Raw genomic sequence first — 18415 nt, 5'->3', positions numbered from 1 at the left:
GTCTTCATTCTCGCTGTTCCGAATCACCTGCGAGACATTTCCTCCTCTCTTCCGCCCTTTTGCTCGTAAAAGTGAACCCCCTGGGTGCAGTCGAACTGTCGCTATACTATATTCATTAGAAATTGCAACACTGTAATTAACTGCTGATTTAAGAGCCGTTCGACTAATCCTGATACACCACAAGGAAATAGAATACTTCGAGTTTGAATAATATTGAAATATTTACAGTTAGGAAAAGAAAAAGAAGATTAAGAATAAGAAATTAAATTTTCTGCCTATAAAATTACTGACTTCAGTTTTTTATTCTAAAAAAATATCTTCTCGTCACACCTTGTATAACGTTACTTTCCAAATGAAATGTACATAACCCGAGTTGAAATATCACGTTCGTCCTCGGATGTGGTATTTGCTCGAACTATGGATCCATAGGGGCTTTTGAATTCGCCTAGTGAGTTGGCTCGCAATCACCGCGGTACAACTTATCCGGAATCCTTTGAACATTCAATTCGTGGATCATTATAGCTGAAGGCCTACCTTTCCGGAGGATGTACTTACATTAGAGGTTCGACTTTGTTCGAATTGAACGAGGTCGAACAACCTTCTTAAAAAGGATAGTAAAACGTATAGCGAGTTGCAGAAGTATTCATACCATCATAATTAATGAAATAAACGAACATGATTTATTGGAAGAAATATTATCAGCTTTTTGTAGAATATAAGAAATTTCAATTATAAAGGATTGAAGCAACTAATTTCTAAAATCTGTGCATCTTTTGTTTTTGTTTGTTTAATAAACTGTACAATTTCAATTTCATGATGTTGGCCCAACAGACGAATAAAGAGATGAATTTCTGACGGAAAGGAAAAAGGAAATTTTGCTTTGTAACTTTGCTGGAAGGTTCTTAGAGGAAGCAGTCAACAATCTGAAGTTTAAAATATGAAGGAAAGTGCCATATCTCTGTGCAGCTATGACCTAGATTCGTCAGAACTCTGTCACGCTTCGTAATATTGAACCAGGAAACACTTGAGATTCTTCGAATATAAGATGCCCGAGTAAAACACTGAAAATTCAAACGTTACTAGACAGTTTGAATTTTGCAAATCACCGGAGGTTATTATACTATGTACCATATTATGTATTACACTTTTGAGCGGTAGTGTATTTGTATTCGAGTCTCACGGCTTCTTTTTCTTATCTTACGTACGTACGGTTCACAATGGGCCACGATTAATCTTACCCTTGGCAACAAAACTTTCGATCACCTGAACACGTACAGTCGATAATTTACGCTCTATAACTTTCCAAATTCACGAGTTATATGTTCCTTTGTTTGATAAAGTTCGACGTTTTCGTAATTCGTAATCTATAATCATTCTGAAGACCATTTAAGGAGAATTTCGTTTATTAGGTTTAGTCCATATTACGAACAAATTTGATTAACTTGAAAATTGATCTATGTGCAATAAAAAAGAGTTTAGTTTCCCTGTTTTCCTTTTATACAATGATTGGCTTTTTTCCCAAAAATGTGAGAAATATAATATTTGTTTCTTAACCATCGGACAGCGGACCATGGAGAGAGCCTCAAGATGGTGGACTATGGAAAAAGCCACAATTCTAACTCAATTCATTTTCTAAATTTTACACTGTCCTTTTAAAAATTATTCTACCAATATATGAAACTCTTTTGTTCAAAAATTTAAATGTGGGTTTCAAATAGAATTATAGTTTATTATGTAAGAAATGTGTTATATTATATTTTCTATCTTTTTAGGAAAAGGGATTAATAACTGTATACGTCACCCTACTCATTTAATTCCGATTACTCGATGAATAAAGCAACAATGTTATGTTCATTATCTTTATTTATTTTAAACATTTCTCTGACACGAGTACTTAGAAGCGTTTGCATGCCATGTCTATCGAGACTCCATAAATCACTTCGTCACGTATTATATTGATGCTGATCGGACTTCGATTGTTTTGCAAATCACCGTCTTTGATCTTATCATCACTCAAGATCAGCAAAATACAAGTAGAATCATTAATCCTTCTGTCATTCTAGAGGTCTACCGAATGCAATATAGCTTCACATAATTCACATTTATTTGCCCCCCCAAAATACATCAAATTCTCTTAATATAAAAGCAACAAGAATATTTATTGCTTACAGAAAAATGCTCCAGTAATCTACATATATGTGAAAATAGATAAATAGGAAATAAAATTTAGAAAATAAAATTCATTTTCCAATCCATCGAGTATCGAATTATGTAAATTCGTATCTTGTTTCAGCAAGATGATTATACTGTGAATAACATTAGAAAAAAAGATATCAAGAAAAAGAAAATTCAGGATAGAAACCTCAGGGGCGTGCGATATCGACGATAAAACTTCCAAGTGCAACGTAAGGCGATACGTATTTCTTGTTCCTCTCGACTTACAATGTAAATCTTCGGACTTTCGGTGCTAGAACATTATCGTTCAGGATCGCGTCTTGCTCTGGTGCACTCCTGCCGCGATAGTACTTGACACGAATTTTAAAAAATTGTACTGCGCATCTCACTCCCTTAGCACGTCCTACTTTCCACGTAAGAAGTCTTACTTTACCGGGTCGCGTGAATATTAAGGAAGACTCTTAAAGGCACCATCGACGTATATTAAAGAACCTTCGAACGAAATTGCCAATTCAATATTTAATTAGGCGATCTGGAATGCTTCTTGGCTAGGCTCTCCCATGTCTGCGAGAAATAAACGAAATCGATGCTTCGATACGTTTCCAGAACTATCGATGAAATATCGAACCATCGAGTCGCTAGCGCAACGTCTCATAAAGAAAAGAAAATATTATTCAAGTAATCGAAAAAAAATTTTTTGCAAAAACAATGTAAATAATATTATTCACGGCTTACGAATGTGAAGGATAAAATCGTAAAGCCTAAAATATTTAACTGGTAAGAGACGAGAGAACAGAAATGGTCGGAGGAATTAATGGCGGATTAAGTGGCTGTGAAAAACAGCAATAAGCTACTTTTACGTTGACTACTTGTACATAAATATACTACAGTTCGCCAGAGTGCATTTTCTATTCGATAGAGAGTGTCGCATCGTTTAAATATTTGCTCTCTAAGTAACTCATGCTACATTCAATGACTGAAACTTTCGTTAAAGTATCACTTAATAGTACGCGAGACGGAATTTTAATGAGTGGGTAGTCTGAAATGGTGTACTCAGAAATATAAAAATAATGTGTAAAATCCACTTGTTTAAAAATAAAAATATTTCACAAACGAGTAGAAAGTCTACTTTACTCGATATTCTGCAAAAACCGTGAAATAAATTCAATTATAATTCTGTTTAAAAAATGTTCAAACGAGAGTACTTTGTAAAATGTTTCACAAATTATTATTTTTAATGGCCAGTCTTTGCTACAATTTAGAAGCACATACTTCAAATTTTAGATTATTTAACAACACATCTGGACTGAATATACTGATTGCATTTGAAATAGTAAATAGCCATTTGACTCTTGGAGAGAAAATATTCGCCAGCGACCTCGATAGCTTAATGGTCAGACCAGTCCTCTGGCAAACGGAAGATTCGGGTTTGAATCCCGGTCAGCAATCCGATCGGCCGAATATTTTTCTTCCGATAGTTTTCCGAAGTAGGATTGCCCTAGTGCTTGGCGTTACGTTTGTGTTGAATTCTCGTTCTGTTATGTCAGCAAAAACTTGAAGAATTTGTTAAAAAAACACAGCTTGTCACTGGAAGGTTCTTCACAGAAACTGATACTTTTTAGATTTTATTAAAGTTACTAAATTTTAATCAATAATTATTTGCCTACTTTAAATTATGAATAATTCAAAGCTCTTTTTATCAATTATGTCAAATTCACTGTAGCAACCAACGTATTACTGGGCAAAGTAATCAATCGAGAAGCTGAAGATTCAAATCCAAACCCAGCAATCCGATTAGTCAAACATTTTTTCCCCCTAAAACCGTCTTGAAATTGTTTGAAATTCGAGGCGGTTCGAAACGTTACCAAGGGATCTCGCGAAAAGCCGTGTCCCCATTTAAATATTTACCCGACTAGAAGCATCGTTGCACGTGCATCGAGCTGTACCTTGATCAGAGACAGGGTAGAGTCAGAGGGGGTAAAGAAATATATCGGTCGATGCCAACAACTGTGGCAGCGAGGAAAGGAACGATTGGAGAGCAGCCGGTACGGTGGTAAGAAGGAAAGACAACGAATCCACGTGCCTCACTTGCGACGATGTCTTCTCGGATATAGTTTTCCTCGTCTGTGTTCAGCTTTCTCTGGCGTCTCTCTGCTCTCCAGCAAGAAGAGACATTTGGTGCAGACCATTACCCCAGTCCCGGGTGCCATCGGCCATCAGCAGCGCGTTAAAGCCGCTGCAATTACAAACTCCGACAGTCTCATCCCCTTTACTTCTACCCCTTTTCCTTCCCAGCCGCCGTCTACCTCTACCTATCACCATTCTTCTCGTTCCTGTTTCACGCTTTCCCTCCTCCAGCCACGTTTTCCATTCACTCTTTCTCTCGTTTTGCCCTTTTCCCGATACCGATCACTCTCTCTCTCTCTCTTACCAACGTGCCGCTTTTCTCCCTTAGTCTTTCCGACGCCGTTTCCATTTACATTCGGTCCGCGCTATCGTAAAAGTAACTTTGTAACCGGCACGGCCAGTGCCCGCCAGGATTCTCGTCCTCTATTTCGGCGAAATTACACGTCGGTCGGTACCGCAAGGCTCGAAAGATTTCCCTTATCAAGCGGCATTCTCGAAATCCGTTTCTCCTTTTCTCTCTTACCCTCCTCCGTTCATTTTCCTGCTGCCTCGTCGCCCCGGGAACTCCAACTAACCCGTTCCCTCAACGGTTTTCCTAATTCCTTCCCTCTCTCTCTCTGTGTAGGGTACAACGGAACCGCGAAACTCCCGAGTTCGTTGGGACGAAATTGTTAATTTTATATACCACCGGCGACCCTGCTGCGCGCAGAGTTGTTCCGACCTGAGATTCGAAGCGTGATGACTTGTCGTTTGAATGAGCTTTGGGAGCGACGCTGTTGATTTCCTGTCTGATGAGCCATGGGTAATTGGCAGTGTGGTCGGCGAAGAGCAAACATTGTTCGCTGCATAAATTATTATTAATTTCTGTCGTTTATGCAGATATACGTCGCGCTTTTTTAAGGATACCTACTTGAGAATATTAAACGGTTGAACTTCTTACTGCCCTAACATTAAGCTCCTTTTATAAACTCTTATCTTCAGCGTGCAAATGTTTACAGTTTATAAATTACCGACTGAATGGAATGAAAGAAACGAATCGAGGATGTTTATGCAAATATATGCTTTTATAAAATATTTTCTCTCCCCATGCGATATAATGTATAGTAGATTATCTTAATTTACATATTTTGCATATTTTACACGTTCTGAGTAATTTATTTCGTTTTCTTATGTACATCATATGATTTGCATATTTTTTGCATGTTCTGATGTACTTGAAATGCATAAAAATCTGCAGCTTGGTAAACGCGAATAAAGAAAACTAAAAAATTAAGATCCTCATTATTTGAACTAAGAAAAAACTCATGAATCAATTTTTGAACCATAGTGAAGGTAAAGAAAATTTCAGAAATTTTAATATCTATTTCAATATTGTTTTCGAACAAGTGTCAAGTGATTAAGAGTTTCAAATTATTGTAAAATTTTCGCATGAAAAATGACAGTGTACGACCATTTCGAGCGGTTAAATCATCGCTCGCAACTGCTGACTCGGAAGTGACGTTTTGATTTTCGGGTCAATTTACAGAGCACTTCAGTGGACCAATATGTTTGAACTCGACGTTTGAGTTCGTCTGAAGAGACTGAATCGTTTGTTTCGAACAGATGATAACACTTGAACGAACCTCGATTCAGTTATTCCACTATGACAGAGTAACAAAGACTGGCTATCAATCTTAACCTGAAGCTTTATTATTAATTGACTTTCTCACTTCAAGGAATGTTTGTAATCAATTTGTATTATAAAATAAAATTAAAAAAAAGGAAATATAGTGGAACACTGTTGTTCTCATTTAGTACATGTACAATCATTCTGCACTTGGGAAATCTGTACCTCATTTCAGCATTAAATGCCAATCAGCTTATAATACGCTCAGAAATGAATGTTTATTTATGAACAAAAATCTCATTTGTTCGTCATTTGTCGATGTCGTATTTATTAATAGCATGTCTATAATGGAGTACAATATACGTACGTTTGTATTTACGTAGGTATTATATTAAAAATTTAATAGGCTTTTTGGCAGTATTGGCTGTTGAAGGAAAACTAATTAATAATTTTTTGATTATTAAAAATTCACGTATAACTCAGTTAAAATAAAGAAAGTTAAAAGTACAATTAAGAAGAAATTAAAAACAAAGGTTACAAGGTTTTTTAATCTTTAGTTATTGTTAATTATACGGTGGCCATTTATGGCTGGTAGATTTTTTAATTCTTCTAATATTTTTTGTGAATTTTTCCATTTGCACATTAAAAAAAAACAAAAGCATAGAAGTTGATGTTAACTGATCAGAAACTGGCTATCTGACGGAATGATGTTTCTGAAATGGTACTAACACAACAGAAATCATAAATTTAAGTTCCTAAACGTTCCACGAACATATTTCTCACTAGTGAGAAACTCGGAAAATTGATCGAACAGGCGGTTCGATAAATAAAGATTAATCGCGGATGTTCGAAGATATCCCATCGGAGATTGAACATAGATGGAAGCGGAAGGTCTCGTTTCGAAACTGGCTAAAAGTTTCGAAGCAATAAGTCGACGAACGTAACCAAATCTCGCGGTTACCTTAAATCAGCGTTTTATTTATGGCTCTTTCGCGTAATCGAAATGCACCAACTGTTTCAACTCGAAAATGTTTCAATGTCTAGGTTGAAGTCATCGACGAGAGTGGCGGCTAACGAAACCTTAGCCGAAGGAAATCCACTCTTTAAGACTTGCTGGCTCGAGTATTTAACCGCGAGCGACGTTAACTTCATCAACGATCGTTTGAACAGAAGTATCGAGAGTATTGGACCTGTTCCAAGATCACGTTCGATCGTCCTGCAAGTCCGGCAAGTAGTGCAGTAATTCCCAGGAGATTAGAGACGTGGAGAAACTAATTTATGGCAGTCGAAATTCTGCTTGCCAACGTGTTACAACCATGTATGGGATATACGCGGACACACGTATAATCCGTATGTACAAAATACACGTCCGCCAGTATATAGAACAGACCTATTAGAAACCTTGTTACGGACTATTTCGACCGTTTACCATTAATCAGAAAAACTCCACGCTTTGGCATTAGGGTAGCATAACTTCCGTAAATCTGTCGATTCGAAGCTGGATATTATTCTGCCATTATTCACTGTAGCTACGGTCGCGTCGAATTTAATATGAAATAAATTATAATTTTTTAGCTATATTTTGATTTATGTTATTCGTGTTATTTAACGACGCGTTCAATTCAAAATAGCAGTGTAAAATTTATCAAACGTTTAGACAATAAAGTTTAAATGCCACCTAATTTTAGCATTGCTAAAATGTGTAATGAGAATTAACAGAACGAATGTATAAATACGATTACACCCAGTGGAAATTTGTTTTGTAGCAAATTTTGCTCAAACTTCCTAATTTCATGTTCGAATAATCACAGGTGAATTTTCAATTTAAATTGCAACTAACTATATACCCACTTTCTAGCTTATGTTGAAAGTATTCGAAAATTAATTTCTGTGCTTGAGTAATTAAATAATCAAATAACAGGTTCTACACGAAAGTTAGAAGTAAATTTCAAAATAATACAATCATGGTTAAATTAAGTGTAAGTAAGAATTAAAAATTCCCAGTACACCGTTTTGAATAAAATGTACCAAATAATAAAAGATTCTTATGATATTTGAATATTAAAATGCACTGAGATCCTGTTATTAGTAAAAATCGATAACAAGAAGGTACCATAAAGTAATGAAGATGATAGGATCACGTATATAAACAGTAGGAAATGTAAAATCAGTTGGCGGTAAATCTCCTTGTCCTTTCGTTCCGAGGACTCTATTCAATTATTCGCTTCTAAGTAGGATTATACAAGCATAACCCAAAACAATGGCATCTTAGGCGTACGAGGAAGGCTTAAATAGTTTGAATGTTGACTACGCAAACGACATAGAATTCTCACTGAATACGTCTGCTTGCTGAAAGTCAAATTAATTATACTGCTCATTCTTCGAGCAGGAGCTTTCAATTTAAATCAAGATAAATAAATTCTAATAAAACAGGTCAAGACTGTTCTAACATCCACAATAGTAAACACTAAATGGTACATTTTATTTGTAATTAGAGAAATGCGATAAAAATCAAGGATAAAATATCTCTTTCGATGCGTAGCAGGTAGCCATAAAACAATTGTATAGAGTAGAATGCCTTAACGAGATAGGAGGTGTGCGTGCCGAGAAAGTAGCTGACCTCTCGCCTTATTTCGTGAGAATTGCACCTCGGCTGCTCGGTAATCCCAGCACGCAAATCGAATTTAAGAAAGCCAATGGCGGCGAATTCGCGAAACTCGCTAACAAACTTTTTACCAGAATCAACGATACACCGGGCGCTCGTTACTTCCGGCTAAATCGTTGCGATACTTTTCTCCTCTTCCACGATATAGATAAAGAACGATAATTCCCGCATCATTTGCCGGTCAAACGTATCGCGCGAAACTCCTCCTCGATTTACCGCCTGGCTGTTCGAGGAGCGTACAGCCAAGCGACAAGTGCGACGATAATTCCGCTCGTTATTCCGTATCGGCCGCATTCGCCTGGACGATCCCGCAAAGGGAATACACCAGCGGACGGGGAAATATACGCGGGACCCAAGTTGGAAGAAGCTTTTCGTTTGCGAGAGGAACGGATGCCGGGAAGGCCGCGAATAGTTGGTTCGCACCTCTGGGAAGGCAGCACGCGGGGGGATCAAGTTTAAGAAAGTCGTGAGAGACAGCCCCAGTCAGCGAGGCAAACAGGCAGTCAGGTAGCGGTGAACGGTGGTAGTTGGTGAAATGGCAGGATACCGGCTGTACGCGTCAGTACGCTATCAGAGGACGCAAGCGCGCTCGCGCCCCTTATCGAGTTCGAGAGTAAAAGCGACGGCGGCCGGCAATGGTGGAGGTACACATCTACGAGCCGTGCATAGGAATGGTGGGCGGAAGGGTGAAAGGGACGGTGGTAACGACGAAGAGAGAGGAAGCTATGGGAGAAGGGTGGAGGGTTGTAGGTGGCGGCACACGGCCGGCTTTGGGGGCTGAAGCGAGAGTAAGAGGAGTCGACAGGGGCTGAGGAGGAAGAGGAGAGAGGCGGGTGCAGCTAGGAGTCGGGCGCCGCAGTGTTTGTCAGTCCTTCGTATGGACATCACGTCTAACGCGGCTGATAGTCAAGCCGCGCGCTCTGGCATTCGTATATACGCGTAAGTTTTGGCGGCATCTATCATCCTTGATCCTAGGACGTGTCGCGCGTCGAATATCTCGTCGATGATCTATCCGGACGTGATTACGCTTTTTCGCCTCTCGTTCGTACCGTTTGACCGTTAGCCGGACCCGGTAACTGAACAAGATCAACCGGCATCAACGATCGAGATGTGAAGTACCCCGTTAGCCGGTGGAAGCGATGTGGCTTCCGTTGATACTGCTCGCCTTGATGGCGAGCGGTTCCGCGTGCCCGGATTTGTGCGTGTGTCACCGTAGTGCCGTGCAACCGGACCTGCCAGCTTTTCTACACGTGAAGTGCCGTGGACGTGCGCCCGGATTAGCGGAATTACCGGTTACGACGAAGAGCCTGTCGGTGGACGGAGCGGAGGAGTACGAAGTGATCGGTTTGTTCGACGAACTGGAAGTGACCGACTCGCTGAACGATTTCGAGGTGATCGGTACGTTGAACGAGTTCGATGTGAACGATACGTTGAACAACGGTTCGGAAACTAACACGACCAGCATCCTACCCTATCTCGATCAGTTGTCGGTGACGAACTGTTCCCTGGTATCCTTGAACGCGTCGTGGCACGGCTTCGAACGTTTAACAGCACTGAATCTGTCATGCAACAATCTGGCGCGACTGAACGACGCGATCCCGGCTCGGACGACGAATACCAGCGAGCTGACGCGGTTCGACCTGTCCGACAACTCGCTGACAGAGCTGAGTGCCGGGGCTTTTAGGACGCTTGCGGGATTGGTGAAATTGAGTTTACGTAGAAACGCGATCACGGTTGTGCACGAGCACGCGTTTCGCGGTTTGGATCGGTTGGAGTTTCTCGATCTGGCGGACAACCGGCTGGCCGATCTGCCGGACAGCGCGTTGACGCCGCTCTGTTCGTTGCAAAAGTTGGACCTGAGTGGAAATCAACTGCAAGTTCTAGGTGCCAGCTGGTTCGAGAGCCTGGACAGATTGAGGGAGCTCGACGTTTCGAGGAACGGTTTAGCACGAGCTGCTTCGGGAACTTTGCAACCGCTACCGGGATTATCGGTGCTAAAACTGTCGGAGAATCCTCTCAAAGAAAGAGACGTCTCGTTGCTGTTGGGTACCGGCAGACGTTTAGAAACTGTGGACGCGTCGCGCACTGGTTTGGCCAGAGTGCCAGCCGCGTTAACGAGATCCGTGCGAACCCTTCGACTTGCCGGGAATAAGTTAACCACCATTCGCGGTGGCGACCTGGACAGCTATCCTCTGTTACGTACGTTGGACATCTCGGAGAATCGACTGATCGATATCGAGGACGACGCGCTTGGACGTTTAGAAGTCCTCGAGGAATTGGACATCTCTGGTAACGCTCTGATCAAAGTACCCGGCAGTCTACCGAACAGTCTGACGAATTTGAAACTCCATCGGAACGCGATAAGATCGTTGAAGATCGACGATCTGCAAGGACTGTACAATCTGAAATGCTTGACGTTAAACGATAACGATATCACCGAAATCGAGGAAGGAGCTCTTGGTCAATTACCAGTCCTTCAACAACTTGATCTGTCCGATAATCCTATTAAAACGTTACCAGCTAATACTCTAAGTGGACCAAGTAACCTGGCCAAGCTTCGTATGTCGGGATTAAGCTCGCTTCAGCGAAAGCAAGAGGAACAAAGCGACATGGCGTTTCCGGTACCTACGCCGGAAAGGCTGGTATACCTGGACGTATCGAGAAGTCCTGTGCTGGCCAGACAGCTTTTAGCGGACGACGCCGCGCTATCTGCCTGCAAGAGCTTGATCGAACTGAACCTGTCCAAGACTAACCTGACCGGTCTGAGATTCGACCTGTCTTACATGCTTCCACAATTACGTACCCTGGATCTGAGCGGAAACGAGTGGGACTGCAGCGAGGATCTATACTGGCTCGGCGAGTGGTTACGACAGTACTCGGGACTAAATAAAGACACGGAACCGGGCGAGTGCGCTAGCCCGCAGGAATTGTCAGGCTTGTTTCTACGGGAATTACCGTCACCACCGAGTCCCTTTCCAACAACGTTGCCAACCACGATATCTTCCGTTTCGGTAACACCGTCTGCCCTATTTTCGACGGAACGTTCATCCGATTCCATTAGAGCAAACGTGTCTTCCAACGTCACCGATATCAATGCATCGAACGCAACTGACAGAGCCGTTAATGAATCTATTAGCACGAACGTTTCGAAGCAATCCGCGTCTACAGGCCCGGCCCGTGAAATCGATAGTTCCCGTAATGTCACCGGCAATCCGTTGAATATCAGAGAGAGAACTATCTCCACGTTGCTCGACGATGGTACTCGTCTCTACGAGGCGCCAACCTCGTTCAGGAACTTCACGACCGCGACAGAGGAGCCCAAAGCACTAAATTTCAGCAACAAAGCGACGAAGCTCGACGATGCTTCAACGAAGACTAAACATTCGATGAAAAATCGTACGGCGAATAACGATTCGGATTCGCGAACTTTTGATAATCGCGTGGAGGATACTGAACGTGCGGAGAACGGGAAGAGACGGAATAAACTCGTAGTTTCGACGAGTAAGATTGCTTCTATGAAGAAGCTGTCGAAACACGCGTCGCTGCGGGAGGGGAGGGAAGAGAAGAAGACGACCGAGAGATACTCGAACAGACTGAACGATCTGATAAAAGAGGAGAAGTTGGTATCAGGGAATGCTGGAGATTCGAACACGATAGCGGAGGAATTGAATAGTCGCGCGACCGATTCGGACGCCCGAATCTCCGAGGCTTTATCCGCTGGTGCTCATCCAGGGATGTTGGTGCTTGTGGGCGCCGCATTCGGTGCCGCGGCCGCCCTCACTGTAGTGCTGTCCCGACGAGCCACGGTACGCCGGAGGGATAAGTATCATCGTCACGAGAACATTGAAGTGCACACGCTCACTCCGACCGCCGAACTTTGGTGACCACAGCCTGAATACGCTCGATTGTTCGAGAGAGATAAGCGGTTCGACGCGGAGGATCACGGGAAACGTGCCGAAATTTTGTCAGTATTATCTCAACGACTGTTCAGCCCGCGACTAACGGACGTATACTTCAGGAATACGGCAAACTAGCATCCTAGAGGCTGCATACCGAAAGCGATCGCGGTAACGATCGAATCGTCGTGTTTCGAGTTTAACCATGTATCGTTCTTGTAAATTTCGCGAAACGTACCGAGGTATCATTTCACGGTCAACGAATCAAAATAATCGCCAAAGTTATTCGTCGCGTGAAAACGCTAAGGTTCGTCCCTTTCCAGACTTATCCGTGCGGTTCGACAACGGTGCTGTACGAATTTGTCCGGGATGAACGCGGGCAAACTTGCGAAAAAATGTACAAACCTCGAACGGAGAAGCTGAAGTAGTTTCCGGCATAACCATCAGACTCGACTTTGTCCGTCGGGAAATACCGGACACGCGAGAAAGTTGAGCGAAGCAAGGTGTTGGGTGAAATCCCATAGAGTGTCTGGTCTTTCCTTGTGAAATTCTCGACTGAGCGATAAACTTTAACCACGTCTAAAACTCGGTTGGACAGTAAAGAAGAAAAAAAAACATAAGTGTGTTTCATCGGGGGAACTAATTAATCGAGGATCGTTTATCCGAGACATATTCGAAACGGAGGAGACACGTAAAGCGTACAGGTGGCAATAATTAAATCGGCAGTCTCTGGCGACTGCATTTGATCTCAGGCGATCGGAACGTTAAATAGCACACAGTGACAATAATAATTGTAAACGTGCCGCGTTTCTGGACTGGGCTACTTTTCGTCGTACGTTCAAGAACGCTTCCGGTGGCTGGACAGGAAGCGCGGCTCGAGGTACGACGAAAATGCATACGGTGAGAAAGGGCGGCGTGGAGTAGGACTGGTCGGAAAATGGAAGAAACCGGAGGAACAGAGGGGACGTGTTTGGCACGAAATTCGTGGCGGCGAATCGTACGTTTGAATGACAGTGCAAGACGGGAAGCGAGAGCGATTGCTGGCCGGAAGAACTTTTATCGAGCGTTGCTGAGATCGAGTGAGAGAAGAAAGCGCGAATGCACGAAGGTATAAGCGAATCAGAGTGTGAAGAAAGTATTAGAAACGTACCAGGAGTTAGAATGAGAGTGTATCCGTATGTGTGTGTGTGTGCACGTGTGTGCGAGGATATGGAAGCGTGAGAGAGCGTATGAGAGAGAAACGATCGCGAGATGGAAACCGCTCTCAATAGCGGCTACACCGAGTGTACAGAAACGTAGCTTCCGAACTTAATTCTGGCGGCTTGGCCAGTTGCCAGGCTCCTTAACAAACAGATAAAAAAAAAAAATCGAGGATAAGAGTGGAAGAGAACAGATAAGAAATAACGAAGAGGCTAGACATTATCTTTCTTAAAATAACCAGTGTCAAAGTACCGCTATGATAATAAACCGATGTACAAAGATGCAATTTCTTGAATTATTTCTTCGATCGCTCATGACTTTTTTTTTATTAGGTGTACAAATTAATTATGTGCTTTTTCTTTTTTTTATTTGAAGATTTATTTTTGAAGAATCATGGTAACTTGAATAATATTTTAGCGCGACTTTTCAAATACATAGAAGCGCGGAAAAATATTTAAATTTAAAATAATAATTAAGAAAACGTGATAGTAAATGTATTGAATTAATTTGTACACCTAATATTTTAACAAACGTTTGATCGTTCTTTGTACCTGTAATTCATTCCTTTTTTATATTCAGAAAACATTTGTATTGGAATTAAATAGAAACTTGTACTAATTAAAAATAATTAGAGACATAAAAAGTGATAAGCGTCATATTTGGAAATAATAATTTTCCTGGAAAATAATACGGATACATCGAGTACGGGTAAGTTATCTTGGTTCATTATTCACCGAATTTATGCTTCGTTTGATTACGTTGATGTCAGAAATTTTTCTACGATGCCTGACACGATCAAAAATCTTTCATTCGCAATATACCATTATACCGTGGATTATACACCGTAATTAATGTTTACGGTTTATCTCGTACACAAAATTAATTGCATGCTTTGTCATTGCTATCAAGGCTTATCAGTACATTTGATACCATGAGAAATTGTTGTATTCAATCATGTATGTTTATTTTAATAACTCTGCAATGTAAATGTCTGTTTATTTGTTGTGAAACATTATTTGAATATAAATTTATATACAATAGTAAAATAATACATTTTTTCTCCTGACAGAAACTTTCATCTAAAGCAAATTAACATTCTCAAAAACTTAACATTTCCAAAAATTCATAAAAATATTTTCATTGAATAACTGCTGAAATAGTTATTTCAGATGAAGAGTCCTAACAACTGATCATGCATATTCTCTTCATTTTATCATAAATATTTTATGCAAAACATGTAACAATAAATACACATTTATAATTCAACTCTGTTTCGATAAATATGTATATTGACAACAAATAAACAGAAAATTTAAACCCATCGAAATTAATTCCACTGCTAAAAAAACAATCGACACCGTGGGGGTCACCGATGACCGGTACTACAAATTAAATGCACTCGAATAATTAGAAGAAAGTAATTGAAAAGTAAATCGTGTAATTAAAATTAAAAATTCCTAATAATTTAATTTCAATAGTGTTATTTTTTATTGATAGTTCGATATGTCTTACAAGAAACGTCCATTTTCCGGGTGGCAGTGAACGTGTTAACGAAAAGGGGGATGAGATAAGTCGACAGGGAAGGAAGAGGAATCAGGACTGCCGGAAAAAAAGATCGACAGCTGTCGAGAAAACCTGAGCCTTTCGAGATAAGGCGCTATCCGCTTCGATTCCAGATACGAGGATTTCACGCTTTCAGTCATTTATTGAGCAAACAGATTTCCTGTATCTGGCTGTACATCCGCGTTGTTTTATTTCTTTTCAACGTTCTCGAATGCAAGCTGTGAGATTCGTAAATTTCAAATAAAATGTTGACATTTCATTTCAGTGACATGTCACTCCCACCGTAGCTAACATTTGATTTTTATCTTTTTATTTATTTAACATTTTTTTATGTATACACTTTATTTAATTTCTTTTTTTAAAAACGTAACTATTGAATGTAACTACATTTCTGGGAAAAAATGATAAATATTAAATTTTCCGGAATGCAAAATAAATTTCCTGTTTTATTCAGCCTGAAAATGGGCTATTTTCTACCATGCTTCATCATTAACATCTATATAATTCGAGTATACAGATTATTTGTTAAGTGGAAATGTTTCTGTGACCTGGTAACAATAAATCCTGCTCTCATTAGCAAATAACAAATCTACACAGCTGCAGCGTATAAATCAAATTTTAATTCACAAATATTCGTAATCGATGCATTACTAAAATGTTCATTAGCATGCAATGTATATATTACTGAATTGATCACCAATTTTCACACCTTTTAATATCTTTATTAAAACTGGTTTGATATACGATTTTCACATTGAATTAACATTATTTGTTCATTCCCATGGATGTATTTAATCCTTTGCACAACAATTCATGCTGCTGAATTTAAGCAGCTCACGAAAGGCATTCATTTTATAAATTATATTACGATACAGTTAATTACGTATAATTAACACATGAATTTTTGTTACTTTTTTCTGTTTTTGTACAAGGTACGTGGTACGGACAGCTATCATGTACGAATCAACTATCAGTATGTTCTTATCAAAGTGTCATCTCTTTCAAGATTGATAGCAAAGGTTACAATTCAATTTTTCCTATTCTTGGGTCTCATAGAAAGAAACTGATCGAACAGTAGAGCGTCTGTATGAAATCCAGTTTCAAACTTGGATAGACCACATCAGAAATGCTTCAACTTTTGAGAATATTCTTTCCAGAACCACCGAGTCATAGTACGTGTTTTGAGTGGTTCAAACAGACTGAGGAAGACAGAACTTCGATCATAGATGATCAACGACCAGGTAGGTCTTCAGCTTCCAGAAGCGACCGAGGAAGTCGTCGAAGTTCGCGAAGTTATCTGTGCCAATCAACAACTGACTCTTAACCCTTTGCACTCGTATTTATATTTGAGAAGGCTACCAATCAACTCGGAATTTTTTTTCATATTGAAAATGAAAACATTTTTATGGGAACATATTATAATTTAACTTGCCGGTTTAGTAGAAAAAACTAGAAAAATACATGTATAATAATAAAATGTAGGATGGCGATATACGAGTGGAAAGGGTTAAAGATGTCGCAGGAGGAATAAGAAAATCATCCCGTCCAATGTTTTTGGCACGAAAAATAAGCTACTTCAGACTATTTACTAAGAACTATTACAGCGACAAGAATAATTAAAGCTATATTTCGCGTTCCCGAGAAAATACGCGATTACACTTAACAGAGACACGTTACCGCGTCGTTTCTCTTGTTTGCTGTTAATAATCTTTCGCGAGAAGAAAAGAAGCGTGAAAACGGTACGCGAAAGAATGCCGGACGCTTTCAATTCACCGTCCCGACGCATTCCTCCGCTAGCTTCAGCTCCATAAATTTCGATTTGCAAGAAATTAGAGGGGCGGATGGGTCTGCGTGATGGTGGCGCTCGGAAAAGTTTAATTTTCCTTGTCTTAATCTCAGTAATTTCATCCCGTTGCCTGAGAAGTTTCCCCGTTGCCCGCAAACCAATGTTAATCGGGTTGTTCGCGGGTCCCGCCTACAAAAGCGATAAACAGAAAACATTCTTACCCTAGCCGAAGAATCAGATAACGTCACTGGCGAACATTAAAGGAGGAACGATGCGGGAGGGTGAGCTAAGTCTCGGCTATAAAATCACGAGACTTTGAAGCAACGTAAATGTTACTACATGAATAATTCGCGGCGAGCGTTTCCCGGTCTTGTAGCCTGGGGCTGAATTTCCTGGAACATGGTAACGAGACCGCAACAGGGAAAAACGATATTTAGGAGGGCCGGAAAAGCAGGCGGCGCAGAATCCAGCGATCTACCGTGGGATGAGGGATAAGGAACGGAGGAGGAAGAGAAATAGAGAGCGAGAGGGAACGAATGGGAAACCGTTCCTTAAGCCCTTGTTTAAATTTCCTATGAAATAACCCTTCGCAGCAGTGCAACTAGGAAATTTAATCACCGTATAGCGGCTCCCCGCTCACCCCAGGCTACGGAACCAGCAAATTCAGTAACATCTTGCAGAAGTTCGTTATCCCTACCCCTTCGTTCGGTTCGCCTTCGATTCCGGTTTACCCCCCTCGACGACGGTGATATTTCGTAATATTAACTTCATCGATGAAAAACAGAATGAAAAGTTTAGAATTTATCTTGCATTCGCAAGCCGTCCCTTCCGCGAACAATTGCTCCTTTCCCCGTTCTAATAATTCCACCCCTCGAGTAAGGCTCGTTGTTTTAGCAAATAACTGTGAACGCATAAATCCGTAACTCGATAACAAGCACTATAGGTGCTTACGTTCAATTTACCCTCCGTTCGAAACGTTACTGTTATTACTCATTGTTACTACCATCGTCGACACTAACCTTATCGTTGTTATTATTAGTATTATAACCATTATTACGAACGTTCCATCTGCTTTGCATCGGTTTATTTTATGAAATCCGATTTGCTGATAAATTTGATAAATTCAAGTAAAATGAACAGAAAGAGAAACGAATGAAATAATTATTGCAAAGGAAGGAAATGTACGCTACGAAAGTCGGATTTTTACGAACTTGTCGACAAACACGGTACATTTTCTTTGGTAGGCAGTAACGAGTTTGAAATATACGTTGAAAGATTAAACGCACTCTTTTAACCGTGAAATTTCGCTGAAACTGTATAATGAACTAAACGGCACGCTTCAATCTCACTCCCACCTTCGTTTTCTCTATCCACCCCCGCATCACTCTCTTTCTCTC

General features: G+C 40.5%; 2 protein-coding genes across 4 annotated transcripts in view; one reads left to right on the top strand and one right to left on the bottom strand.

The window, feature by feature from the left end:
* The window catches only part of LOC114871999 (protein timeless homolog), a 140994-nt gene that overhangs the window by 85337 nt on the left and 37242 nt on the right, over nucleotides 1-18415 (bottom strand). The window lies entirely within an intron of this gene.
* On the top strand, nucleotides 9450-14636 carry LOC114872000 (protein artichoke-like). Its single transcript, XM_029178698.2, has one exon. The coding sequence runs from the start codon at nucleotides 9713-9715 to the stop codon at nucleotides 12455-12457; it is 2745 nt and encodes a 914-aa protein (XP_029034531.2). The 5' UTR covers nucleotides 9450-9712; the 3' UTR covers nucleotides 12458-14636.

This window comes from Osmia bicornis, chromosome 3 (assembly GCF_907164935.1).
Source record: "Osmia bicornis bicornis chromosome 3, iOsmBic2.1, whole genome shotgun sequence".
NCBI classification, from domain to species: Eukaryota; Metazoa; Arthropoda; class Insecta; order Hymenoptera; family Megachilidae; genus Osmia; species Osmia bicornis.
This window is presented reverse-complemented; position numbering and strand designations above follow the sequence as displayed.

Excerpts from the sequence above, each read along its gene's own strand:
- LOC114872000 (XM_029178698.2), top strand. The coding sequence starts at position 9,713 with ATGTGGCTTCCGTTGATACTGCTCGCCTTGATGGCGAGCGGTTCCGCG.